Source organism: Peromyscus maniculatus, chromosome X (genome assembly GCF_049852395.1).
Source record: "Peromyscus maniculatus bairdii isolate BWxNUB_F1_BW_parent chromosome X, HU_Pman_BW_mat_3.1, whole genome shotgun sequence".
Classification (NCBI taxonomy): Eukaryota; Metazoa; Chordata; class Mammalia; order Rodentia; family Cricetidae; genus Peromyscus; species Peromyscus maniculatus.
This window is the reverse complement of record NC_134875.1, coordinates 123,957,984-123,985,018: the sequence shown is the minus strand read 5'-3', so window position 1 is coordinate 123,985,018 and position 27,035 is coordinate 123,957,984. Positions and strand designations below refer to the sequence as shown.

Sequence of the window (27,035 nt, the reverse complement as noted above, 5' to 3'; positions counted from 1 at the left end):
AGGAAATAAACCCAGGCTTGCAATTTCCCATCTTCTAGGGGCTGGTGCCCACCACGTGCACGGGGCATTAGCGGGACAGGACTACCACTCCCAGCATGCACCGCGCATTGGGGTCGTACCACAACCTGTAGGGGATATATGGGCCTGAAACGGAGCCAGGGGCACAGAAGCAGGGAAAGACGCCCCTCTATTCAGGCATCTATGGTACACCCCAGACCCAGCCCTCTAAGGCCCCGCGCTTCCGAGCTCCGCGCAAACTCTAGTTCTTTTTGCACGACGGAGGTGGTTTGCTCTTCCGTTGCCCTGTGGCTTCGGCTTATCTCCAGAAGGAAGGCGAAGCTTCCGCCCAGCACTGGGGGTGAGCGGGAGCACATTGCCCCCAAGCCCCTGGACAGCATTTGAAAGAGGGTGCTTTCCTAATCCCAACTTCTGGGATCCCCAGTGGGCATGTTTAGAGGTTGTGGGGCCCGGGTGGCATTCAGAAGGTGTCTGCTTTTGAGGAGACCATTAGGAGGCGGTGCTTGGGGACTCGGGTGGCATTTAAGAGTCTGTTTTATGGGGTAGTTCTCAGACACAGATTTATACCCCTTGGAAGCAGGGCTTAGTGGGAGGCTCGGGGTCTGTGTATGAGTACTCTGTTGGTGGGCAGGATTTTCGGGCTTTCTAAGAGGAGAGAAGTTTGAAGTTACTAAAGTCAAGGCGGGAGTTGGGGAGGGCTTGTCTTAGGACCGGACCGGGTGACAGTGGGAACGTTCAGCACCGACGTGGCACTGTGGTATCAGTGGCCTTTGTGACCTCTGATTAGGTGATGAGGTCTGCACGGCTGGTTACCCTGGGCTGTGAGACCAGGACATATCAGGGGCCCAAACGCCAAGAGAGGAGCCTCTCAACCGAGGCTGGGAAAGACTGTCTGCTGGGCTCTTCCGAGTAGACATAGGGCCACCGGGCTACTGAGCGGTAATTTGGTTGCCGCTTTATTCATTCATGAGGGGTAGGGCTGCGGTGCGAACCCTCTTTCGCACCTGGTCCACTAGAAGTGTCAGCTTATGAATTACTCTCTAGGGGGCGGATCAGCGTGCTGAAGGGGCGTGTTGACGGGGTATCACGAAGTCTGCCTCACAAACTAGAGTTTATTGATAATCCATACAATAATCTGTGAAGGTGAGTAGCGCCCCGAGGTTTTGTTTTGTTTGTTTGTTTTTTAAGCTTTTCTACGGGTGCTATGCATAATTTATGAGGGGCGTGGCCTTTACAGCTTCTGCGGGCATCCGCAGTTAGCTTTCCCTCACAGGTTCCAGGATTTAAACCTAGGATCTATCGGAGATGATGCCACGGGTATTATTCATGCCTTAAGTCTCAGTAATTCTAGATTACTAACCGAGACTCTGAATTCAAATCCCATCCATCTTTATGGTTGTGGATCTTTGGTAAGTCTTTTAGGAAGCACGAAAAGTGGGTATTCAGGATAATATGAACAGTTTACACCCATTTAGTTACTTTTATTAACCCATTTTATCTTCACAACTTCTCAAAAGTAGGTTTCATCCTAGTTCATAGATGAGGAATCTGAGACACAGGACAGGTAAGTAGTTTGTCCTAAAGTCGCACAGTGAGTGGCTGAACTAGGATTCAAATCTGATCTGGTTTCAGAGTTGGATAATGCCCTTCCCCAAGCCAATTTAATGATACTATTACTGGTGGGTTCCGTGTTACTCATCTCTGCTCTCCCTCTCTCCTCTCCCTCTGTGTGTCCTATTCCTCTCTCCAGGCTGTCACTATTTCCACAGGCTTGCTAGAGAATTAGGGACCTGCCTGCCTCAGCCTGCCAGATACTGTGGAATTACAAGGAGTAGTTGGGATGCTGAGTGGAGGCAGGAGGATCTCTTGAATAACGGTGTTTGAGAACAGTATGGACAACACAGCAAAACTCTCTCCTTTTGTTTCTTTCTTCCCCTTTCTCTCGTCTCTCTCAGCTTTCCCTTCTCTCTGCTCTTTCCACTCCTTCTCTCCTCTCTGCTCTCCCTCTCTTCCCTCTCTGTCTGCTTTTCTATGTCTCTTTCTCCAGGATCTGTTTCCCTAGACGTGCCTGGTACTAGTGACCTCTTGCTTCAGCTAGCCAAGTACTATGGAATTACAGGAGTTGTGCTAGCTCACCCCAGCAAGACCCTGTCTTTTAAGAAAATAATGTTGCTAGTGCTCAGGTTAATTATATGGTACTAGTGTCAGGTACTGTTTTACTTATTGAAATTCAATCACAAGTTAAGTTCTTGGTCTTAGTTCCCATTTTCTGGATCTGAAAACATTCAAGCCGATATTTTCTGTAATGGCTGAAGAATATATCTTCACATTTAAGTAATTTTAAATTAATTCAAATATGCTTACATATTAACTTTAGTTACATATATTTGAAAACTGTTATAATGCCTGTGGCAGCACTGCTCTAAGACCTTTTCTGTACTTATTTTAACACAGTTTATCAGTCTGAGGTGGATGGATTTTTTGAGGTGGGAATTGGTGTGGGGTTTTTTGTTTTGTTTTTTTATGCTGCTATGAATTGAACCCAGGGTATTGGGGAAGTGCTTTATCCATAGCCTACATCTCCCAACCCAAGGTGGACTAATTCCAATATTGTCATTGCCTATCAAAGGCATGTAGTGAGTCTGGATTTAATTGGGAAAAGATAATCCCCTAAATGGTCAGTGATGAGTAGCAAGGTCTGTGCTCCCCTCTGCTTTTGCAGGGTTATCCCTTGTGACACATGCATTAACTATTTATTGTCTCATAATCTCCGCTTTCTGGGCAGCGTCACCTTGGCTGGGAGGGGATTTGTCACCTTGGCCTCATAGGATTTGCCCTTTTTTTGAGACAGTTTCATGATAACCAGCCTGGCTTCAAGCTAATGATCCTCCTGCTTCCATCTCCCTTAGTATAGTGCTGGAATTATAGGTGTATGCCACTACACATGTACTGCCTGGGTGCAACCTTTCTTTCTTTTGGTTCAACCCCCCACCCACCCTATACAGGGTCTCTATGTATAGCTCTGGCTGTCCTGGAACTCGCTCTGTAGACCAGGCTAGCCTCAAACTCAAGAGATCTGCCTGCCTCTGCCTCTCAGTGTTGGGATTAAAGACATATACCACCACCCCTGGTGCAACCTTCCTTGACTTCTCTGTTTCCAAGTTGAGCTGCTGCAGCAGCAGCATTCAGTATTCAGGAGCCAAGGGAGCGCATTTTCCCTACAGTAGCCCCATTTCTTGCTTACTGGGTATTAGATGGAGCAATAAGGCAGGCCTGCCTCTTTTGTTCCACCCCACTGAGCCTCATGCATTATTCATGAGTAAGATGTAGCTTTGGTCTTCTGGATTCCCGGCAGCAGCAAGATCATTCATTATTCATGAGCATGGGATGTGATTGTCATGCTTTAACATCTACTATCTGGTTGCCTGGTCTTAATAAACCCATCACCTTGCTTCATAATTCACCATCAGGAAGAATGGCCTTGAGGTCCTTCCCTGGTTTTTTTGACAGCTTAGCTGCAGTAATTCTTTATTCATATTCTACGGGGGCGTGGTCTCTTGCTCTACCTTTTTTTCTAGTTACTGCCTCCAGAGCCACAAGGTGGAGCTGTTCTCCTTCTAATTAAAGAAGTCCCAAACTGGGCAGGGAAAATACATGATTCATGAGTGGGCGCGGTCCTCTTGCATCCGGGTTTCTGGGGGTGGGGCTCAAGGTTTTGTTCCGGCCTTGGGCTCTGCCGCCGCCATCTTGTGTCGGCTGCTGGGGTGAAGGAGGTGGCAGGGAAGACCACAGCCACAGCGGTCGGGGGAGGAGAAGGCAGCAGTGATCCTAGCTGGCCCAGGCGGCAGGGAGGAGGAGGAGGAGGAGAAAGAGGAGGGTGGCGGCCGAGCTTGACTTCGGCTCCTTGAGGAGTTGGCGGCGGCGCGACCCGGGGAACCGGCATTGGTAATAGCTTTTCTCTGCACCTGGCTCGAAGCAAGGGCTCTGGGAGGTATGGGAGGGTCCCTGCTGGCTCTCTGCCAGCCCGATGTCTGGGTGCGCTGCGGTGTCGTGGATATCAGGAATCACTAGACAAGCGGGTGTGGGGGGGGCAATGCAAAGCCTGGGGCGGGGTAGATCATTTCTGTCTGGGACCACCCTGTTCCCTTGGGCTCAGAGATCTGACCTTGACATCAGACCCCCTATCTCTGCTTCTGGAGACTTCTGGCTCAGAATCTATAACGAGATATCTTGATCGCGTCCTGAGCCTTGCATTTCCTATCAGAACTCTCCACGGTCTCCTATAAAGGCACAGAAATTCAACATTGCTGCTTGTAAAAAGCCGTCCATACTTGTGTGCTATTCAAGACCTGCCCCGAAATCTCCCTTGAGACTCCTCCTAGCCCTTCAGGAAGGGTCCGCATGGCCTTCATTTCCGAAAGCGCCTTGTCTAGCATTTTCATCCAGAATCTCCCCCTCCCCCCCCCAGGATACTATCTGTCCTTAGAGCTGCCATCTGGATTACACCCGGTGAAAAGCTATCTGCCTGGCCTTCCTGTTGGAGACTCATTCCTACATTTGAGGTCTCCCAACAAACACCTCCTTTACATAGATAGCATCCTCCAGGGTGGACACCTGGCTTTCTTAGTCACAGACTCTTTTTAGCATTTGCATTTAGAGGCTCCTTTAGTTCCTAGAATCTGCCCTTAGAGATTTTCCCTGCTTTCAGGGATTCCTCCTTTTCACGATCTCATTGTTCTTAGGCTGTCCTCAATAGGCCTCATCTTTTTCCCCATCAGCCATCCTTAACCTCCAGTATCTTTCCTCTAGAGCCTCTCAGGGGACTAGACACTAGGGAGGACCTGCTTGGACACAGTTCTCCATTAGTAATCTCCTGCCACCATATACTCTTTCAGACCCTGTGGATTTGTAGCCCCATCTGCCTGACAGTCTCATCCTAGACCATCTTCTGCCTTCAAAGGCAGACCAGAGTTGTAGCTTCTCTTTTTATAGATCCCTTAATCTAACAGCAGGCCTCAGAATTTGCAGTTTGCCCTCATCCTTTTAAAGGTTCCTAGCATCTTCATTCAGAGGGTCTCAGCTTTTGCTTTTGGCCTCACTGAACCCCACTATCACTGTCAGATACCTCTTTCTCCAACAGGCCCACTTATCCTCCACCAGAGTAGAAAACTTAAATATCTCTTTAATGAGCTGTGGAGTCATAGAATTGGTTAGAGAAACCTAACTCCACATGGAGATCTAGCCAGCATTTGCTTGGTAACCTTTATTTTTATAATTATTATTTTGAGACAGGGTCTTACTATGTAGCTTTGGCTGGCCTGAAATATATAGATAATATAGACCAGGCTGGCCTCAAACTCTTAGAGACCATCCTGCCTTTGCCTCACTAGTGCTGGGATTAAAGGTGTGCACCACCATGCTCAGCACTTCATAACCTTTTAAGGCTTGAGCTATCTGAAACTCATCTTCCCTTTTCCATCCTATCAGGACAGCTGTGGTGCCTGTTAGAACCACACAAGGCCTTTGTTGCTCCATTAGAAATCCCTCTTCAAGAGGGTGCCCTCAGAGACCTCTCCTAGCCTCTTAGCACTTAATCTCAAAGCTTCCTGGCACTCTAGTGTCAGCATCGGAGACCTTTCTCTGTGAATTCCCATTATTTTTGGTGAAGGGTTCTATCACTAGAATCTGAGACTCTCTCAGCCCCAGCATCTTCCTGCAGTAGTCTCAGGTTCTGCATTTTTTCCACCTCTTTCTAAAAACCCAAGATGTAAATCTTTCTTAAGACTTTGCCTTGGGGGCTGGAGAGATGGCTCAGGTTAAGAGCACTGGCTGCTCTTCCAGAGGTCCTGAGTTCAATTCCCAGCAACCACATGGTAGCTCACAACCACCTATAATGAGATCTGATATGTAGGTAGAACACTATATACATAATAAATAAATCTTAAAAAAAAAAAAAAAGACTTTGCCCAATGTCACCAGCACTTGTAAGACCTGCTGAGGTCTCTTTTGGGTCTACTTTCATATCTCCTTCAGAGCTCCTTGAATTCAATCACTTCCTGATGCCTTTCTCACACTCTCAAGGACTTCTCAGTTAACGCCTCCAAGGAAGCTTGACAGGCCTCACTCAGCATCCTCCCCAGTACTGTAACTTCTTCCAGTTAATCAGCTGGCTCTGTGCCTCCTAAGCCTACTCCAGGGTTCCCCTGCTTAGCCTTTGGGAGTAGAATATTCTCAGGCTTCAGTCATCATTTTGGAGACCCCAGGTAAGTTTTGAAATGCTTTAATTTCAGCTTTGCCAGGCAAGTTATTGAAGATATATTCCAACAGAGAAGGTTGAGCTCATGTTGATGGAGAGAGGATGTGGATTTGAAGTTTTTTCGTTTTGTTTTTTTGGATGGGGATGGGGAATCTTTAGCTCTTATCCAGGGGTCTCTGCCCTAGATTCTTCCTGCTTGGCTTGATACAGGTGTTCTCCAACACCTGGCAATTGAAATCTCCCTTTTTATTTTCTTTTTTGACACACTATGCAGCTTAGGCTGGCCTCAAACTTAGTTTTCCTGCCTCTGCCTCATAAGCACTGGGGTTGCAGGCATGTACTGCCACACCTGGCTTCGAAGTCCACTTTTTTTTTTTTTTTTTTTTGGTTTTTCGAGACAGGGTTTCTCTGCATAGCTTTGCGCCTTTCCTGGAACTCACTTGGTAGCCCAGGCTGGCCTCGAACTCACAGAGATCCGCCTGGCTCTGCCTCCCGAGTGCTGGGATTAAAGGCGTGCGCCACCACCGCCCGGCTCGAAGTCCACTTTTGAACAGTCATCCCAACCCTGCTTAGACTTGCTGCCAGCACTAGGGGTGGAGAGGTAAAAGGTCTGATAAAGAGCTCTCTGGACCTGGATCTTGTCTTATGTAGAGAGCTGAGAAGGAATATGCCCTGGACAAACCAGCCAATGACAAGGCAAGGGAGATAACTAAGTAGTGGAGGCCCCTCTGGGTGCCTGGGGTGGAGCTTATATCCTCAGGTCCCTGAGTTTTGAAACCACAGATAGATTATTTTTTTTAGCCTCATCAGGAGGACAATTCTTTGTCTCCCAGCTTTTGGAGAAAATGGGCTTACAGGAAATGAGATCTCCATGCCAAGTCACTGCCAGTAAATGGAAAATAGGAATTGCCTTTGGCTACCTCCTAACTTATCAAGCCTCTTCCTACCCAAGGTGGATCTAAGCATTCCCAGCAATTTCACTGGCAGATTTTGGCCCTAGGCAGCCATCTACCTCCCCTCTTCTCCCTTTCTTTACCTCCCATCTCTGAGCAGTCTGGGCTGGACCCAGAGCCAAATACTGACACTACTTACCTAAGAAAGTCGCACAAACTGCTACCAGCTGCATGACACTGGGCAAGTGACATCCAGGGCAAGTGAGTGGAGTTCTCTAAGCTTTCACTTTCTATTTATGGTAGGAACGTAGGGTTATGTAGTTCCCCGGCATTGTTAGAGTTAGACAAAGCCCTTTACTCTTGTGGCTGATGGGATAGATAGTAGAGAGCTCTTGTCATTGTTCATATTAGAATATGACAGTGCCAAGATGGAATCTTAGGTATGTTGGTGGCAGTTGGTGGTATTGAGGGTCAGAAAAGGCTTTAGAGTAAGAACAGTTGTGTGAATAGAAGGCAGGGTATAAGCAAAGGCTTGGTGCATTGAAGAGCCATTGGGCTTGAGAAATGAGTCTGGGTTCTGTCTTCTACTTACAAGCATCTGAATCTACCACCATTAGGCTTCACTTCTAATAGCAGGCTATATTGTTGGTTTTTTTTTCTCCCCTTTGGGATCTAGCGTCACTTGATCATGTGAGCTCAGATTTTCTCATTTGTTCAACAGGGACGTTAAACCCTGCCTTGCAGGGACAGGACAGTCGAGAGCATGACACTTGCTAACTCTGAGAAGTGGCTTGGACTTCAGAGTCATTGGATCTGGTCTGATCCCAGTTCAGCCACTACGAGTAGGAACTTTGGTCGAGTCACCAAACATCCCTGAATGAAGTTTTTCCTTCCTTGTGAGCTGGGGTAAATAGGAGTGCAATTCCCACAGGGTTGCCCTGAGGACAGACAGTGACAAGGATCATAAAGTGCTTAGTGTGGCTTCTGACACAGAGAGGACTCCTAGTAAATATTCATTTGTCATTGCTGCTAATCTCTTGAAGGGCTTCACATGCAGAAGAGACTTTAGAAGTGTACATTTTCTCTCTTCCTTCAGCCTGTTTTATTTGCCTGGGTTGTTTTCTATCCCTAAAACTGGGAGAAGGGTAGGGCTTTAAGCTCTGCCCTGAGCCCCCCTAGGGCCTGTGGTTGTATCTTTTTTCATCTCAGCAACACCATTTTACAAAGTGAGGGAACAGCTCCACGTGATACCTATAAGGGGTCAAGATTTAAAACCTCAGTATTTCTCGAGTCCACATCTGTCCTCTGATCTTTCCAGAATGGTCTTCCTCTTACTCCACAGGATTGGAGCCTTTCCCTTATGCGGGGCTAGGGAGAGACAAAATGACTTAACAGCCAGCTGTGTGGATTTGCAAGCCAAACCACCTCTTGGGTCTGACAGTGGTGTGAACTTGAGCATGCCACTTCATCTCTCTGTGCCAGTTTCTTTTCTAAAGTAGATTTACTAATGTTTAAGTCTTCTCCCACTATTAACCAGTAATAAGCGAAAAAATAGTACAAGGCCAATGAGGGCTTTTCAAACAAACAAAAAATACCAGAAAAATATCCCTGTCTATCCTAGGCTAACCTCTGGCCTGTCTTTTTTCTTTTAGATGTCCAGCTCGCCGCTGTCCAAGAAACGTCGCGTGTCCGGGCCTGATCCAAAGCCGGGTTCTAACTGCTCCCCTGCCCAGTCTGTGCTGTCCGAAGTGCCCTCAGTGCCAACCAACGTGAGTATCTTCCCCATGGAGACTGGCTGACATGATGGTGGGACAGGGGGTCTTTCATATCATTTTCCATTTGCCTGCACCCCACAGCCCACTCGTGCATGTTGTCTTGAACCTGTTCATGCTCTCCATCCCCAGGGAATGGCGAAGAACGGCAGTGAAGCAGACATAGACGAGGGCCTTTACTCCCGGCAGCTGTAAGTTGGGCCAAAGTCTGCCTGAAATGGGAAGGGGCACTGAGATAATTGGATCGGGTGGAGTAGACCGTGACCTGGAGTCTCCTCTAACTTGACAGGTACGTTTTGGGCCATGAGGCGATGAAGAGGCTCCAGACATCCAGCGTCCTTGTCTCAGGCTTGCGGGGCTTAGGTGTGGAAATCGCTAAGAACATCATCCTTGGTGGGGTCAAGGCTGTCACCCTACATGACCAAGGCACTACCCAATGGGCTGATCTCTCCTCCCAGGTACCTCTTCCCAACATTCTTTCCCCTGCACCAGCCTCTGTGTGCCACAGCCATCTCACTTCTTATCCTTCTGTCACCCCCCGCCCCCTTACAGTTTTACCTTCGAGAGGAGGACATCGGTAAAAATCGGGCTGAGGTATCTCAGCCCCGACTTGCTGAACTCAACAGCTATGTGCCTGTCACTGCCTACACTGGGCCTCTTGTTGAGGACTTCCTTAGTGGCTTCCAGGTACTTAGCCACTGCTCAGCCTCCTGCTTGATTTTCTTGGAACTCGTCTTTGGTATTTGTTGGTACTATTCACTATTTAATGAGCAGTCTGGGGTATCAGGCATCATGCTGGAGAGCAGGGAGAATGCAGGCAAGATGAGACCCTGAGCCTGCCTTTGAGGGAAAAATGTGGACACCAATTATACAACATAGTAGTTATGAACTGCCCTGCTGTGTCTAGCTCTTCTAGTGCAATTTTAGGCAGGTCACTTAGATCTTGGACCTTCTCTTTCCATTTTCAGGACAGGAATGGCAGCAGTACTGATTTCATGGGGTTCCTATGAGGGTTAAGCATGAAGAATAGCAACTTGGACACAGGGAAGGTGGCATAGGCATTTACTAGTTTAAAAAGTCTAAGCTGTGAGAGCTGAAAGTCTGTCCCATGGGGCTAAGGTCCCCAAGGGCCAAGGTACTACAGCAACAAAAATCTGACACAGTTGTAGAAGCTCATCCTGGTGGGCAGGGATAGATGTTCCTGGAGAAGGTGGAGAGCAGTTTCAAAAATTGTGGTGGAGTGGGCAGCCTCTTGGGAGCCACCGACAGATAGGTATGGTATGAGTGAGCTCAGACTTTGGAGACAGTTTTGTCCTTCCTGTGTCTCACAGGGCATGGCAGGGTTGTAGACAGTTAGCAAACAAATGAGTCGGCTGTTCTGCAGTCTGTGCCCAGTACCTTTCCCAACATGCACTAAGCCTTTGTTTGCTCCTTGCTGTCTTTCCCTCTCACTGAGTCTGATCCCCAAAAGGTCTTTACAAGAGGCCTGGAGGAGCAGGAGAACCCAGACAACTCTGCCTTCAGAACTGCCTGAACCTTTCCACTGGTCTTCTGCCAGTGTTCTTTCTTCTCCCCTTAGTTCTGGGCTCTTGACCTGAGCTCTACTTCTCCACAGGTGGTGGTCCTTACCAACAGCCCCCTGGAAGACCAGCTGCGAGTGGGTGAGTTCTGTCATAGCCATGGCATCAAGCTAGTGGTGGCAGATACACGAGGCTTATTTGGGTAAGTGCCACTTCCCTATGCTTCTCCCCACAACCTTTCCTAGGCCAAGACCCTCATTCCTCTTCTGCCACTCAAGTTTTATATTGTGCTGTTATATGCCCACTGTGATGTGCCAAGTTTCCTCAGCAGATATCTAGTGCACCTTGAAGGATGCCTGGGGACTTGTGTGGGCCTCAGGTATCAGTCCCCTTGTCACTCTCTACAGGCAACTTTTCTGTGACTTTGGAGAAGAAATGGTTCTCACAGATTCCAATGGGGAGCAGCCACTCAGTGCTATGGTTTCAATGGTCACCAAGGTAAGGAGGCCAGCCCCAGGGATCCTGGCAGACAGATAGGCAATGACAGTCCTGTGTCTGCTCTTATTCCTTGACTTGCCTCTGAGGCTCACTCCTTTTTAACCAGGACAATCCCGGTGTGGTTACCTGCCTTGACGAGGCCCGACATGGATTTGAGAGTGGTGACTTTGTCTCATTCTCAGAAGTACAGGGCATGATCCAACTCAATGGATGTCAGCCCATAGAAATCAAAGTGCTGGGTGAGCTGGGGCCATGGGAGCATATTAGAGGAGCTGGTTAGGAGATCAAAGGGAGGAGACCCTGAGTTCAGAGTAAGGAGAGCCATAGCCTAAGTGCCTGGGGTAGGTCAGAGAATCTGGAATCCTATCAGAGCTGACGGGCATGGGGGAGAAGGACCAACTATGTTTAAATTGTTGAGGTGAAGGAGCCTCCTGTATTTTGAACAGGGCAGACCAGAAGATCTGCTCATATCTAAGCTGGTTTGGGTAAGAACAGCCTACCAGTGTAGACTTGGGAACAGGGATAACAGGGTCTCATGGGGTCTGAACTGGCTCTAGGGCAGAGGAGATAGTTTCTGATTTCCAAATGGGGCCAGGGGTTGAAAGATAGTACCTGGGGTCTGCACTGGGTCAGACATGTTTTTTGTTTTGTTTTGTTTTGTTTTTGTTTCTGAGTTTTGTGGACTTGAAGGAGAGGGTATATAGGACTGACAGCCTCCCTATCCACTCTAGGTCCTTATACCTTTAGTATCTGTGACACCTCCAACTTCTCTGACTACATCCGTGGAGGCATCGTCAGTCAGGTCAAAGTACCTAAAAAGATTAGCTTTGTGAGTATTGGGTATAGTGGTCCTTGGTGGGTGGTTCTAGACCAGCGGTTCTCAACCTTCCTAATGCTGCAACCCTTAATACAGTTCCTCATGTTGTGGGGACCTCCAACTATAAAATTATTCCATTGCTACTTCACAACTGTTAATTTTGCTACTGTTATAAATCGTAACAAATGTTTTTGGAGATAGAGGTTTGCCAAGGGGGTCATGACCCACAGGTTGAAAATCACTGTTCTAGACCATTCCAGATTCTCTGTTCCTTTCTTCTCATCTTTAGAAATCCTTGCCAGCATCACTGGCAGAGCCTGACTTTGTGATGACTGACTTTGCAAAGTATTCTCGCCCTGCCCAACTGCACATTGGCTTCCAAGCTCTGCACCAGTTCTGTGCTCAGCACAACCGACCACCTCGACCACGAAATGAGGTAGGTAGGTGGGCCAGCAGCCGTCCAGGATAGAAATCCGTGGTGCTAAAGGCCCACCATGCCTCTGTCTGTCCAATGTCCATCCCCTGACAGTAGTCTGAGAATTTCTTCCTTGTTTCCTTTGCCCTGCCAGGAAGATGCAACAGAACTGGTGGCCCTAGCTCAGGCTGTGAATGCTCGGTCCCCACCTGCAGTGCAGCAGGACAACTTGGATGAAGACCTTATACGGAAGCTAGCTTATGTTGCTGCTGGGGACCTGGCACCCATAAATGCTTTCATTGGGGGCCTTGCTGCCCAGGAAGTCATGAAGGTGAGCAGGGTGGGGATGGACTAGGTTTTTCCTTGCCTTCATTACTTGCTGTACGTATGTGTCAGGGTCTAATTAACACCAGCCACCTCCTCTTTCCTTCTCCTCCACTAGGCCTGCTCTGGGAAGTTTATGCCCATCATGCAGTGGTTGTACTTTGATGCTCTTGAATGTCTGCCAGAGGACAAAGAGGCTCTTACAGAGGATAAGTGCCTCCCAGTATGTGAATGGGCTGGAAGGAAGGCATTGTTGGGGGCATCTCTGGGGAAGCTTCTCTCTGACCCTCTTCACTTCATGTTCCTTAGCGTCAGAACCGTTATGATGGGCAGGTAGCTGTATTTGGCTCAGACCTTCAAGAGAAGCTGGGCAAGCAAAAGTACTTCCTGGTGAGTGACCTCATTGGACACCTAGCATGTTCACCTCCCTTGGTCTCTGGCCACCCCCTCTGGGGTTCCCCTCTGCATCTGAAGGAGGGGGGTCTCTTTACAACCCTGGGACTAAACATATGGCACCTTTTTGCTCAATCACTTTGCCTCCGGCAGGCATGAGGAATAACAGATGGCTTTGTATCTACTTGGTTTACCCTGACTTGCCTCTGTGTCTCTTCTTGGCTGTTTCTTAGGTGGGCGCAGGGGCCATTGGCTGTGAATTGCTGAAGAACTTTGCCATGATTGGGCTAGGCTGTGGAGAGGGTGGAGAGGTCATTGTCACAGACATGGACACCATTGAGAAATCAAATCTGAACCGACAGTTTCTTTTCCGACCCTGGGACGTCACGGTGAGATAGATGGGAGTAGGAAATAGAACTTTGACATTTCACTTTCCTCCTACCTTTTTCTTGTCCCTGGTATTTCTAGTAAAGATCTTCTTATCTTCCTTTTGCCCTTCTTGCCCTCTCTTTCTGTCATTCATTCAGCAAACATTAAGTAGCCCTACCTTGAATCAGTCATTTTTATCTCCTCTGAGCAACCATCAAGTCAGTTTCTTTTTTCTTTCAGTACTGGGAATTTAGTCTAGCCCCTTCATTTCCTTTTACTTTTTCCTTAATTTTTTTTTAAAGATTTATTTATTATTGCCAGGTGTGGTGTGGTATGCCTTTATTCCCAGCACTCAGGAAGCAGAGGCTGGCAGATCTCTTGAGTTCCAGACAGCTGGGGCTATACAGTGAGACCCTATCTCAAAAAACAGCAACAAAGATATATTTATTTGTTTGTTTTATATGTACACGTGAGTGCCTGCATGTATTATGTATGTCTACCGTGTGTGTGCCTGGTTCCTGAAGAGACTGGAAGAGTGTGTTGGATCCTCTAGAACTGGAATTCTAGGGTTATAAGAGGTTGTGAGCCATCAGATGTGAATACTGCAAACCAAAACTGAGTCCTTTGGAAGACCAACAAGTGCTCTTAACCACTAGACCATCACTCCAGCCCTTATCAATGCTGCTTTGGGACAGTGTGTTGGGAGTTCCCAAAAATATCCCCAAACTCAGTGACTGCCTAGGAGAACTAGTAGCTGATTTACTGCAGAAAAAGCACACAGTATAATCAACAAAGGAAGAAAGGCTCTCGGAATGAATTCAGCAGCAAGTATCTAAGAGTTATCTCCCAGTGGAGTTGCAGGAAATGGACTTCATTTCCCTTGTAACAAATATAACAATACTCCTGAAAAGTTTCTACCTGCTCATCTGTACCTAGGGCTTTTACTGGGATCTGGTTATGTATCAGAATTTTTGACTCTAGAGGGAAAGACAGTGTTTAACATAAACCACACTGTTCACACAAACAGTTCAGGCACACTGAGCCATTATTATTAGGTGAGGGAATGATGGGAACTTTTCCTAAAATCCAAGGTCCTAGACTCCAGTCAAAGGCCACTTTTGGAAGTAGGCCTTCTGAAGGATTGCATTGTAGTCAGCCAGGTAACTCTTCTCTGCAGTTTGAAACTGAGGTACCAGAAGTCTGTGAGGCCTTCCCTAAGGCCAGTTTCACTGCCCAGTATTCCTGTTCATTAATTTATTTGCTAAATAGTTACTTTAGGAATTACTGTTGTAGATATTTGAGGTATATTAAAGAATAAAATAAGGCTAGGTTGGGGATTTAGCTCAGTGGTAGAGCGCTTACTAGAGGCCCTGGGTTCGGTCCTCAGTTCCAGAAAAAAAAAAAAAAAGGCAGTACATTGTGGCTTACACATTTCATCTCAGAAGCAGGCAGATTTCTTGAGTTAAAGGCCATCCTGGGCCACAAAGTAAATTCCAGGACAGCCAGGTCTACACAAAGAAACCCTGTCTCAATAAACAAGAATAAAGGTGCTAGTGGAGGAAGGTAAATAGTAAAGAACAGATACATAATTAATACAATATAGGTGCAGCCGACCCCACCCATGCACTCCGGAGGCAGGTGGATCTCTTGAGTCAGAGGCCAGTCTGGTCTACAAAGTGAGTTTCAAAACAGCAACAAAACAATAAAGATACAATATAAAAGTGAGATAGTGGAGTCAATGTTGGTACTTTGCAAAGCGCAAAGGAGCAAGTTGGGCTTGCTGGAGAGGTTAGTTGACAGTTTTCATTGGTTCCTTAAGGAAGGCCTCATTTCTTCAAAGGTGTGGTGAGTGTCTACTCTGAGAGGTCCTGGGAACCAATTCAGTTTACCTAAGTGGGAATGAGAGCCAGGGAAAGGTTCTAAGCAGAAGAGGGATGTGACCTGATTTTGGCTTTTTAACACTTCTGCTTATTTATTGTCTAACATCTGGTTATGTTTGGGGAAATCTCCAACCTGCAGTACTGTTCCCTAAAAGAATAGTAGGTATCAGGTAAGCAAAACAAACAGGTGGCTAGTTCATTGTCTACAATGCCTGTTTCTGCTTCCTTTTCCATCTCACTGCCACATCTGTCTCAGCCCTGGCCATGTGGCATTGTCGTTGAATATCCTGCTAAACCAGGGAGCCTCCTGAACTTGGGCTGGTTCCTCTAACATTAGATGAATGTTCATGGAGATAGCTCTTGATTTTGCTGAGTGAATACACCAATAACTGAGTCCCCCGTTCTCCTGACTTCACAGAAGTTAAAGTCTGACACAGCCGCTGCAGCTGTGCGCCAGATGAATCCTTACATCCAGGTGACAAGCCACCAGAACCGTGTAGGAGCTGACACGGAGCGCATCTATGATGATGATTTTTTCCAAAACTTGGATGGTGTGGCCAATGCCCTGGACAATGTAGATGCCCGTAAGTTTGAAGGCTGGTAAAGAAGGCAAGGGCAAAAAGAGTGAGAGTCTGGGGCCCTCCTGTTCTTTCCCAGTGTGCCTTTCCTTGTTCCCTGGCTCTCACATTATTGTCCCCAACCAATCATACAGGCATGTACATGGATCGCCGCTGTGTGTACTATCGAAAGCCACTGCTGGAGTCTGGCACGCTGGGCACGAAGGGCAACGTACAGGTGGTGATCCCCTTCCTGACAGAATCATACAGCTCTAGCCAGGATCCACCAGAGAAATCCATCCCCATCTGCACCCTGAAAAACTTTCCCAATGCCATTGAACACACTCTGCAGGTAAGTGGTGCGCAGAAGGGAGGAATGTCTACCAGGCCCTTGGTTTTTGGTTATCATGGCTTAAGTATAAGACATGTTTTCTTCTACCATCTTTCTTTCCTCCTGGCAGTTGGCACTTCTGAAATGACTTATTCTTCTTGTAATTCCTACTTTTGACTTTTTTTTCCCAGAACAGAGACAGGTAAAAACCAATGCTGTTGCTAGGCATGGTGGCTCACCAGTACTTGAGGCTAAAGCAAGAGGATTGCTGTGAGGTCAAGGCAACCTTGGACTACAAAGCAAGACCTTATCTCAGAAAACAAAACAAAGAATGATGAATATTGAAATATCATTCCTCACCTAGGTTTACCAATATCTTGCCATATTTTCTTGGCTTGATATGAGTGTGTTAGCATACACCTTTAATCTCAGCACTGAGGTGGCAGAGGCAGGTGGATTTTTGACTTCTGTTCATTAGATGTCTCACTCTTAACAACTTAGAGATAACTCAACAGTTAAAAGCAGTGACTGCTCTTCCAAGGGGCCTTAGATCAGTTCCCAGCAGCCACATGGCAGTTCACAATGGTGTTAACTTCAGTTTCAGGGGATCTGATGCCCTCCATGGGTACTGCATGCATGTGGTGCCCTAACATACATGCAGGCAAAACACCCATACACATACATTTAAAGTTGGGGCTGGAGAGATGGCGTAGTACTTAAGAGTACTTGCTACTTGTTCCCAGTACTTACACAACAGCTCACAACTGTAACTCTTGAGTTTGAGGCCAGCCTGGTCTACAGAGCAAGTCCAGGACAAACCAGGACTACACAGAGAAACCTTGTCTCGGAAAAACAAAAACAAACAAAAAAGAACTACTGTCTAACCAAAACATTTTCCTCTTTGTTTCTTTTGAGACATAATCTCATGTATTCCAGGTTGGCTTCAAACTTGCTGTGTAGCTGATGATAACCTTGAACTGATCCTTCTGCTTCCACTTCCCAAGTACTGGAATTATAAGCATGTGCCACCATGTCTGGCTCCAAAGCACTGTTTTCATGCTAAACAAAATAGTCATTGCCTTCACTCTCTTCGAGTTATTTGTCTCTAGCACATGATACTCAGATTTCCCCATCTATTGTGCAAAATGAGTTTAATGCTGGTATGTCACAATGACATTCTACATATGATACACATACGGAACAGTGCTGCATATCATGAAGCTAAAATGTTATGAAGTGACCATATCTACATGATGAGCACCCAGGCCACAAGGATAGCTATAGTGCTATCAGACTTCTAGGTGCAGTGTTAGAGACCAACATATTGAGGAAGGGTAGAAATAGAGGGGTAGGACGAGATCTACCACTTCCCCTTCTGACCCTACTGTTTCAAAGTGGTTGTGTCAATTTTCTATGCCACCAGTCTCACTAGGGCATGTGTGACCTTGAACTTCACTTCTTTGTGCCTTATATTCTTCCTCTCTCACACTGGTCTGTTTAACTGGCACCATTTTAGGTGTACCTAGGGAAGAGGATAAAGCCAATGTCTTATTTTCTGCTAAGTCCCTAGAGAATAGATAGGAATCATTGTTAGATTGAATCTATTTTTTGTTTGTTTGCTTGCTTGCTTGTTTGTATTTTGGTGCTGCAGACCAAACCTAGGACTTAGTCGAACGAACACTTCTCTACCCTTTTTTGTTGAGTCAAGGTCTCATGCAATTGTGCCCAACATTGAACTTGCAGTAATGTTGTTTTTAAGTTGTAAAATACACTTAACCAGTACACATTTTTCATCAAGGCATAGTACACGTGTACAGTTCTTGATGCATTTTTTTTCACACATACATCGGGATAGTTATTTCTCAGATCAAGTTCACTGACTTAAATTGAGAGGCCAGAAATGAAGGAGTGGGTGGGGAAAGTTGGGAGCTTCTCTTTCCCAAGTAGCTGTGTATTTCCTACTTGGGTCACCCATGATGACTCTCACTTACCTGTGGAAACCTATTTTGTCCATCATTCCATAAAATCCGTTTGTTCTGTCTGCAGTGGGCCCGGGATGAATTTGAAGGCCTTTTTAAGCAGCCAGCAGAAAATGTTAATCAGTACCTCACGTGAGTAACTTGCACACCCCACTCTCCTGCCTGCCACCAAAGACATTCTGTGCTTTTTCACTTGTCACCCTCAACACTAGGCACACTTTTCAAAGGACTCTAAATGTTCAATTCTCATGCTGTGGGGGATCAAGATGAGCTTTCTGTGGAGAAAATGGGATTGCCCTAGAGCCTACTTTAGGGGCCACTGTGTAATCTTGCCCCTCGGCCCCCTCCACTCCCTAATAGAGACCCCAAGTTTGTGGAACGGACCTTGCGGCTGGCGGGTACCCAGCCATTGGAGGTGCTGGAGGCTGTGCAGCGCAGCCTGGTGCTGCAGCGACCACAGACTTGGGGGGACTGCGTGGCCTGGGCCTGCCACCACTGGCACACCCAGTACTGTAACAACATCCGACAACTGCTGCACAACTTTCCTCCAGACCAGGTAATGAGACCTCACTCACTCATGGGTCATTTGGCAGCATGCATTTCCTTGTGAGCAGAGTTTGCTGCAGACTCTACAAGTGACTTCTCCCAGTTACTAGTCCAGATGTGGCTGGTGTCCGAGGCAAGAGATGTCAGAAGAATGACATTTTGTTTCTTCCCATAGTTCTTGGAGCAAGATAATTGGTTCTCTTGCTGTTCCCCTTCATTGTGGTGTAGGCTGAGGCTGAGGCTGATTTTTATTAGGGCTGTAGTGGACCATGAAGCAGAGATTCGGGTGTCACCATTTATTCAAATCCCAGCGCACTCTGAACTTGGGCATGTCACTTCTCTGTTCCTTTCTTTAGCTTGAAGGAAGAACAGTTGTGATCTGTCTCACTGGTATTTATTAATAAAACGTGTTTGTGAAGAAAGTATCTAAGAATTGATAGTGGTTTTCTCAGCCAGGACCTTGCAGTGTGAGTCTTAGATGATTAACTCCAGCCCCCTTCAAGGACCCAGCCAAGGATAGTGAGGTGGGGCGCATCCAGAGCCAGGGTGACAAGTCAGGGTTGTCAAAGAGGCCTTCATTTCAAGATCTTGCTTCTTGAAACTCTCTTTCTTTGTTTTAGCTCACCAGCTCAGGGGCCCCATTCTGGTCTGGACCCAAACGTTGTCCACATCCACTTACTTTTGATGTTAACAATGTAAGTCCCTGTTGGGTTTTCCTGGAATAAGGTAGAGGATGGGTAGGTGGGAAGGAGGTGGTGGCTTCCTATCCAAGGTCAGATGTGTTAACTCTGCTGTGCCCTGCCTTCCCCTAGACACTGCATCTGGATTATGTGATGGCTGCTGCCAACCTTTTTGCCCAGACCTATGGGTTGACTGGCTCTCAAGACCGAGCTGCCGTGGCCTCACTCCTGCAGTCAGTACAAGTTCCAGAGTTCACCCCCAAGTCTGGTGTCAAGATCCATGTTTCTGACCAGGAGTTGCAGAGTGCCAATGCCTCTGTTGGTAAGGGTGTTTGGCCATTTGGTCAGAAGTCACTGCCCCGTTAGTCCTTTCCTAGTACCTCTGTGCCCTTACCTTCCTTTGCACCTCCCTCCCCCTGAAAGGAAGACAATCTGTTGGGGAGTTCCCACTCCAGCACCCAGGAAAACAAACTTGGTTCTTGCTTGGTGTGGATTTGCCTTGGTTTTTATTCTTTTCTCTGCCTCTCCTTGATACATTTCATCTAGGGGGTATGATCTCCAGCAGGGATTGCCTCCTCTGACTCTTGCCCACACTTTGTCTCTTCCAGATGCCCCATGTCTCCCCATCTATGCATCCCTCCCACCCTGTTGCTCATTATGTCTTCACCCTAATGTTGTCCATCCTAATTTAGTCCCCCTGCCTTCCCTTTTGGATGTCTGTAATGTATTCATAACTCTGTATACTGCCCCCCACCCCCCATGTTGACCTTCCCTCTTCTCTATCTTTCTGAAATACCCGCTGTTTACTGTTTTCTGTGTATTACCTTTAGCCTTTTATTCCACCTCCTCCGCAGGTTCCCTCTGACTTTGTTCTCATATGTTTCCTCCTCCCTATCTCATCCTCCATCTTGCTTCTTTTCATATATTCTCCACCTTCCTCTCAGATCCTTCCTATATATTCATGCTTGTAGACTTCTGTACACCCCCACCATGTCTTCTGTGTCTCCATATACAGTATCTACCCAAGACTGACAACCCCTTTTATCTGATTACTCCACCTCACCTCCGCTTTCTCCTGCGGTCTTTATTCCTGGTGTCTCTCCAGATCTGGAGTGCCTCTTCTTCTGCCCTTTTCAGGTTTGCTCTGTTCTGCTCTGGCTTTCTGGCTTTCCCTTTGCCCCTTCATTCTAGGATATCTCTCTCTCTCCAAATTCTGTATCTCACTGAATTCCTTTTGCCCTACCTAGGCTTTCAGCCTCACTCCATGCATCTAAAGGGTTGTGTTTTTCTCTTTGTGCAGATGACAGCCGTCTTGAGGAGCTCAAAGCCACATTGCCCAGCCCAGACAAGTTACCGGGATTTAAGATGTACCCCATTGATTTTGAGAAGGTGCTTGGAAGGGGCCCTGGATAGGACAGTTGGGTTGAGCTAAGCACAGACGAGGTTGTAAAGAATGGGGATCTAGGAATATGGAGCCAGTCCAGGCCTTTATGGTGATCAGATCATGGGCTGCCACATAGCTTTCCTTCTGATCTGGGAGAGACCCAGCAGGTAATTTGCATTGGGGGATACTTATATCCCAGGAGGCCAGGAAAACTTCATCTGATCTACTCCTCTTGCTCAGGATGATGACAGCAACTTCCACATGGATTTCATTGTGGCTGCATCCAATCTTCGGGCTGAAAACTATGATATTTCCCCCGCAGACCGGCACAAGGTAAGGGGACTCTAGACCTGATGTTCTACCATTTCCAGGCTTGAGTTCCTTACATCCGTGCCCTTCTTTAGCCCTTCAGCCTCTTACAACTTAGAACTAACATCTTCCTTGGTCTGTTTCTCAGAGCAAGCTGATAGCAGGGAAGATCATCCCAGCCATCGCCACCACCACAGCAGCTGTTGTTGGCCTTGTGTGTCTGGAGCTGTACAAGGTGGTGCAGGGGCACCAACAGCTTGACTCCTACAAAAATGGTTTCCTGAACTTGGCCCTGCCCTTCTTTGGGTTTTCTGAACCTCTTGCTGCACCTCGTCACCAGGTAGGTACCCATCTCAGAAGATGGGACTTGCAGTGGAGTGTATCTTAATAAAACTGGCTTTGGTTTGCATTAGACCCGGTCACTAGGTCAGAGTTCCTATTGAAATATACCTGCATGTTTTTTGCAAGAGTACTAAGGTGTAAAGTATGCCTGGCATGTTGAAGGAATAAAACTCAGTAGCTCAGAGTGATTGAGAAGATAAGGGGTAGAAGATGAGAAAAAGATTCTCTTCTTGTGGCATAGGACCTTGTCATTCAATTGAAGGTTAAGTGCTTACTCAGAGTAACATGGGAGCCATGAGGCTTTGAACAAAAGGTTCTAATCTGACTTAGTGGGTTTGCATGAATACTTACTGGGTATTTTCTTGCATTGCAGTACTATAATCAAGAATGGACATTGTGGGATCGCTTTGAAGTACAGGGGCTGCAGCCTAATGGTGAGGAGATGACCCTCAAACAGTTCCTTGATTACTTTAAGGTAAGGCCCTTTCTCCCTCTCATCCCACCTGGAGGATGGGATGTATAGATGATTTTTGACCTTCCCACAATCATAACACTGCTATTTCCTCCTTCTGCCCCCCAGACAGAGCACAAATTAGAGATCACCATGCTGTCCCAGGGTGTGTCCATGCTCTATTCTTTCTTCATGCCAGCTGCTAAGCTCAAGGAACGGTTGGATCAGCCGTGAGTAGGCTATTACCAGGCAGGCTGGGAAAGGCCCTGTGTTCCTTGCCTTGGGTGGGGAGCCTCAGCTTGGAGCTCTTCTACTCTTACCCATCACCTCTCATGCCCTAGCTGCCTCCCTTCCTCTCCTGCTTTGTCCTCCTAGCCCTTAACCCTCACCCCTTTCCCTAGGATGACAGAGATTGTGAGCCGTGTGTCAAAGAGAAAGCTGGGCCGCCATGTGCGGGCACTGGTGCTTGAGTTGTGCTGCAACGACGAAAGTGGCGAGGACGTCGAGGTCCCCTATGTACGATATACTATTCGTTGATCTCTGTGCATTCCCTAAGCCCCAGTCCTCCTTCCCCAGATCCCTTCCGGTCCTGGTTCCCATTTGGCCTCTGGCAGTGGTCCATCTAGCCAAGCCTGGTATTCCCTTATTACCCAGCAACCCGAGACCCTCTCACCACTGCTTTGTACCTTGTTTGGAACCTAAATCCCAATAAAATGATAATAACCCAGATATAGCCATCCTGGCTGTCTCCAGGGAAGGAAGGAGCATCCTGGAATTATCTGGCTCAGATAGTAGCCCAATGGGCAGTTACTCCAGGTACAAGCTTCCTGGACAGAGAATAATGGGAGTTGATATGTCTTATCTACTCTATGTAGATAAGAGGTACCAGTGAAGTTATATAAACAGGTACCCGGGTCCATGTGATTTGAGTGATTTGAGCTGGGTTCAAACCCTGTGTCTCCATGTCCTAACTGCCTCCATCCACTATGAACACACTTAACAGGGCTAAGCAAGGGCTAAGTTAGCGTACTTTGGGCATTTCATCCTTTGGGCAAATCCCTTCCCCAGTTTGAAGCAGCCAGATTCTGGGTTATCCTTTACAGTCAAAGTTCCCCACAGTGCCAGGAATGCCTGTACAGGTATTTCAGGTCCATGTTGAGGAGCCCTGAACAGCCAGTCTAAGGAACACCGATGTGATAAGGCACACTGCAGTTTTTATGACATACTTGGCTAAGGACATCTTGAGAAGAATGTGCTTTTTTCTGCTTCAGTCTACCCATATGTGCCCCTTGAAGGTGCTTGGAGATGCCCAGGCCTCCTACCTTCCAGAGAAGAGCTGACTGTGGGGCCAAGGAGTAATTGGTTAGTGCAGGGTAGTAACAGGAGGCTCATCAACACCCCCATCAAGCCCAGAGCTGCTGTGTTCTTGTCTTGGCTGAGGGTTCCAAACAGTTGAAAATGCCAACCTGGCTAGCCATCTCCAATGAAGGATGTTTTCCTTCATTGATTTCTGTCTCCAACCTAGCCAAAAACCAGTTTCTCTGTCCTATTTAAAAGCAGGACCCCTCTCCACTTAAGTAGAATAGTTCATCCTGTGCCCAAACTTGGCCTGATCCCCATCACAGCCTGTCCCCACATCTACTTCCTGAGTCAGCTCCTGGCCCTAGGCACAAGTGTATGCTCTTGCCTACGTCTTTGTCCATACTTTTTTTTTTCTTGGCCAGATGTATTAGAGTGACCTTATCCTTTCATATAGTATCTTTTTAGTCGCCAATCGTGCCACTTTGGATGACAGAGGTCTTTACCTCTGGTGTCTCGTGGTGCTACTAGCTGTTTCGAGTAAGCAGAGAAGTCAGCACTTTACTGCTGTTACTTCTCCAGAAGACCCCAGGCCATCTGCCAGTTGTTTCACACCATTCCAGGCAAGCACTGCATATACTACTCTTTACATTGGTTTTCTGCCATCTCAATTCCTTCTTGGGCATTCTGCATACTTCGTTTTCTACCTCTTTCATTATAGCTGATTCTCTGGACATTTTAGTCTCTTTACCACCACTGCTCCTGGATTCCGTGGTCTCTCACATCTTTGTCCATCAATACCAGCTTCTGAAACTATGGTCCATGCCTATAATCCCAGCACTCTGGAAGTGAATTAGAAGTTCAAGACCACAAACTGGGCTACATGAGACCAAAACATTAGAACAGCCAGTTACCCCACTGTAATCTTGGTTGTATCTTAGATCACTACCATGCATACCATTTTACTGCTGTGTGTGTATACCTTTACAAAACCAGACTGGTAGGGAACAAGGCTCAGCAAGCCAGCATTGGGTCACTATTGGGCCCCCTGTACCTAACAGACCCAAGAGATAGTGCCTCTTGTCCTGGAACTATTTGCCATTCAATTACTCAACCATTTGTTTAGTACTGACTGTGCCAGGCACTATTATAGGTATTTGAGACATATTAGCAGATAAAACATCTCTGTCCTAATGCTTATGAAACTTCAATAATAAACACAACTAAGTATAAGTTAAAGTTGAAGGGCTGGAGAGATACTCAGCAGTTAATAGCACTGGCTGCTCTTCTAGAGGACCTGGATTCGGCTTCCAGCACCAGCATACCTGCTCACAACTATTACTATGGTTCTAAGGAATCCAAATGCCCTCTTCTGGTCTGTACACCAGTCATACACATGGTACACAGACATACCTGCAGGCAAAACACCCATACACAAATCATTTTTAAAAAGCTAATCTAACATGGACTAGGGCTGTAGCTATTGCTTGCCTCGCATGCATCAGACTGAGTTCAATCTCCAATTCTGCATAAAGCTGGGTGTGGTGGTACACACCTATAATCGCAGGACTGGGGAGATAGTTGGAAGAGAATCAAGGGTTTGGGCCAGCCTGGCCTGTGTGAAATCTTGTTTCAAACCAAGCTGAGTTGGTAAGATGACTCAGCAGGTAAATACCAAGCCTGACAACCTGAGTTCAATCACCAATACCCACATGGTGGAAGAGAGCCAACTCCTGCAAGTTTCCTCCGACCTTCACTTCTGTGCCACAGACATTTGTAAAACTATTCCATTTATTTAATTGGGGAGGGGGGGCATGGCATAGTGCACACGTGGAGGTCTCTCCATCATGTGGGTCCCAGGGATGGAACTCAGGCAGTTAAGCTAGTCATCCTCTCAGCCTTATAATGTTTCTTTTGAGACAGGATTTCTATGTAACCTGGCTGTCCTAGAACTAGATATGTAGCCTCAAACTCAGAGATCCACCTGCCTCTGCCTCTCAAAAGTGCTGGGATTAGAGGGGTGCACCCCCATGTCTGGCCTATACATTTTTGAAAGTTTTTTTTAATGTATCCCAGGTATGTATGTGTTTTAGAGTATGCTATGTGGATGCTTGAGGCTAAAAGGGCATCCTCACTATGCAAAATGATGGACTGAGATCCTTCTTAGTTTCATATTTTTGTTTGATTTTTTTTTTTTTTTGAGGCAGGGTTTCTTTGTGTAGCCTTGACTGTCCCAAAACTAACTCTGTAGACCAGGCTGGCCTTGAACTTAAAGAGATCCACCTGCCTCTGCCTCCCGAGTGCCATCACCATCTGGCTAGTTTCGTATTGTATAAAATGATAAGCATAGGGAATCACACTCTGATGAGAAAAGCAAGGGGAAAATGTAAAACGAGACATTTGTGTCCATTGGTGTTTATTCACTCCATGTAATTATGTATTTTACAAGAATGACATCCCCTGGAGCTGGAGATACAGGTAGTTGTGAACCACTTGATGCTGGTGTTGGGAACCAAACTCAGGTCTTCTGGATGAGCAGCAAGTGCTTGTAACCACTGAGCCATTACTCCAGCCCCAGTCCCATTAATTTATATTTTAATTGTTTAAAAGTTGATTAATGAGCTGGGCATTATGGAGGAAATGGGCTGGAGAAGTTGGCAGAGTGCAAAGAAAACCAAGTGTGGTGGCATATGCCTGTAATCCCAGCACTTGGATGGTGGAGGCAGGAAAAATCCAGACTTCAAGGTCATTCTTGACTACATAGTGAATTCAAGGCCAGCTTGAGCTACAAAAGACCCTGTCTGAAAACAAAACAACAAAGTGTTGACCAAGACTGTGTATTAGCTCAGCAGTGGAACACATACAATGTTGGGAATGGACTTTAATACTGCAAGTAAATAAACATCTAAAAATTAAAAACCGCACTTTCCAAAGGCATACAGCCAAGTGGGGATCTGGAATAATGAGATTGCAACATAATGAAACGAGTGTGGATATGGGGCAAATTCATTGCAGGCAAAGGGGACAGCAAGTTAAGTATGAAGTCCCAGAGGCTCAACTGTGCCTGCTATATTCAAGAACAACTAGAAGTGAACAATTCTGTTGTGAGAGGAAGGGCAGGAGATTGTCAGTTAAGTGACAGACCTGATGTCTATCCTAGCAATGAGGACTTTAATGGCTGAGGAAGTCCTTGCCAATAATGAACCTTGCTTGAAAATACTAACTGGGAAGGGAGGGAGGAAGGAAGGCAGGAAGACTGACCAAGGGAAGCCCAGAGGAGGCAAGGAAGTTCCTGCGTCCAGTGTAAGGAAGTCTCATAAGGCCTGCAGAAATGTTTAGGATATCATTTTCTAGGGAGAGGAATGAGAGGTTAAGTATGTGCCAATGTTGGCCGTGTAACAGAACCTAGTAAAGTAAATAAGACTGTGTGGCAGGCAAGGCGGTGGTGGCGCACGTCTTTAAGCCCAGCACCCAGGAGGCAGAGCCAGGCGGATCTCTGTGAGTTCGAGGCTAGCCTGATCTACAGAGCGAGATCCAGGACAGGCACCAAAACTATACAGAGAAACCCTGTCTCGAAAAACAAAACAAAACAAAAAACTCAAAAAACCAAAAAAGACTGTGGCGGGTAATTGAAAGGTGTCAAAAAAAATTGGGGGAGCATGTAAGCGAAGAAGCTTCACCCAAGCCAAAATTCCAAACATGCCCCTCTTAAAGGTCTGCCTTTCCTCTCAGCCTAGGTTGAGAGGACACACCAAGAAACTACAGGAGAACCTGGGAATGGTTAAGGGAGGGACCCAACTGATTGAGTGCTCTTTGGACCAATTATATTATGGGATATTCAGAGAACTTCTGAGAGGCGCTCAGAACAAAAAGGCGAGCCCGAAAACCAATAAAAACCCTGCAGAGGAGGCAAGCGAGGGGAAAGCGAGATCACGCCTCTTCAGCTTTGCCACGCCCTTCATTCTTGCTTGGCCTCACTACAGGGAGCAAGTCCGATTGGCT

General features: G+C 46.8%; 1 protein-coding gene across 4 annotated transcripts; it reads left to right on the top strand.

The window, feature by feature from the left end:
- The first annotated feature begins 244 nt into the window (after positions 1 to 244).
- On the top strand, positions 245 to 22,463 carry Uba1 (ubiquitin like modifier activating enzyme 1). Of its 4 annotated transcripts, none has more exons than XM_076562993.1 (27): positions 245 to 358; positions 1,063 to 1,161; positions 8,820 to 8,936; positions 9,072 to 9,130; positions 9,229 to 9,397; positions 9,492 to 9,626; positions 10,555 to 10,661; positions 10,867 to 10,957; positions 11,064 to 11,196; positions 11,689 to 11,786; positions 12,064 to 12,210; positions 12,344 to 12,520; positions 12,632 to 12,736; positions 12,823 to 12,903; positions 13,140 to 13,295; positions 15,574 to 15,739; positions 15,868 to 16,064; positions 18,090 to 18,154; positions 18,383 to 18,578; positions 19,189 to 19,263; positions 19,381 to 19,570; positions 20,549 to 20,637; positions 20,873 to 20,965; positions 21,090 to 21,281; positions 21,657 to 21,758; positions 21,864 to 21,964; positions 22,136 to 22,463. In XM_076562993.1, the coding sequence occupies exons 3-27, from the start codon at positions 8,820 to 8,822 to the stop codon at positions 22,269 to 22,271; spliced, it is 3,177 nt and encodes a 1,058-aa protein (XP_076419108.1). In that variant the 5' UTR covers positions 245 to 358; positions 1,063 to 1,161; the 3' UTR covers positions 22,272 to 22,463. The 4 variants fall into 4 exon arrangements, with proteins under 4 accessions (XP_076419108.1, XP_006991475.1, XP_076419107.1 ...); XM_076562992.1 differs by lacking the exon at positions 245 to 358 and adding an exon at positions 784 to 957; XM_006991413.4 differs by lacking the exon at positions 1,063 to 1,161 and having other exon boundaries at positions 256 to 358.
- Positions 22,464 to 27,035: the final 4,572 nt, after the last annotated feature.

What these genes read in the sequence shown, in the direction of transcription:
- Uba1 (XM_076562993.1), top strand. Translation starts at nt 8,820, where the DNA reads ATGTCCAGCTCGCCGCTGTCCAAGAAACGTCGCGTGTCCGGGCCTGAT. An exon ending in ACTTCCTTAGTGGCTTCCAG is followed by an intron (nt 9,627 to 10,554) that starts GTACTTAGCCAC and finishes ACTTCTCCACAG; the next exon opens with GTGGTGGTCCTTACCAACAG. An exon ending in AGTTCCTTGATTACTTTAAG is followed by an intron (nt 21,759 to 21,863) that starts GTAAGGCCCTTT and finishes TCTGCCCCCCAG; the next exon opens with ACAGAGCACAAATTAGAGAT.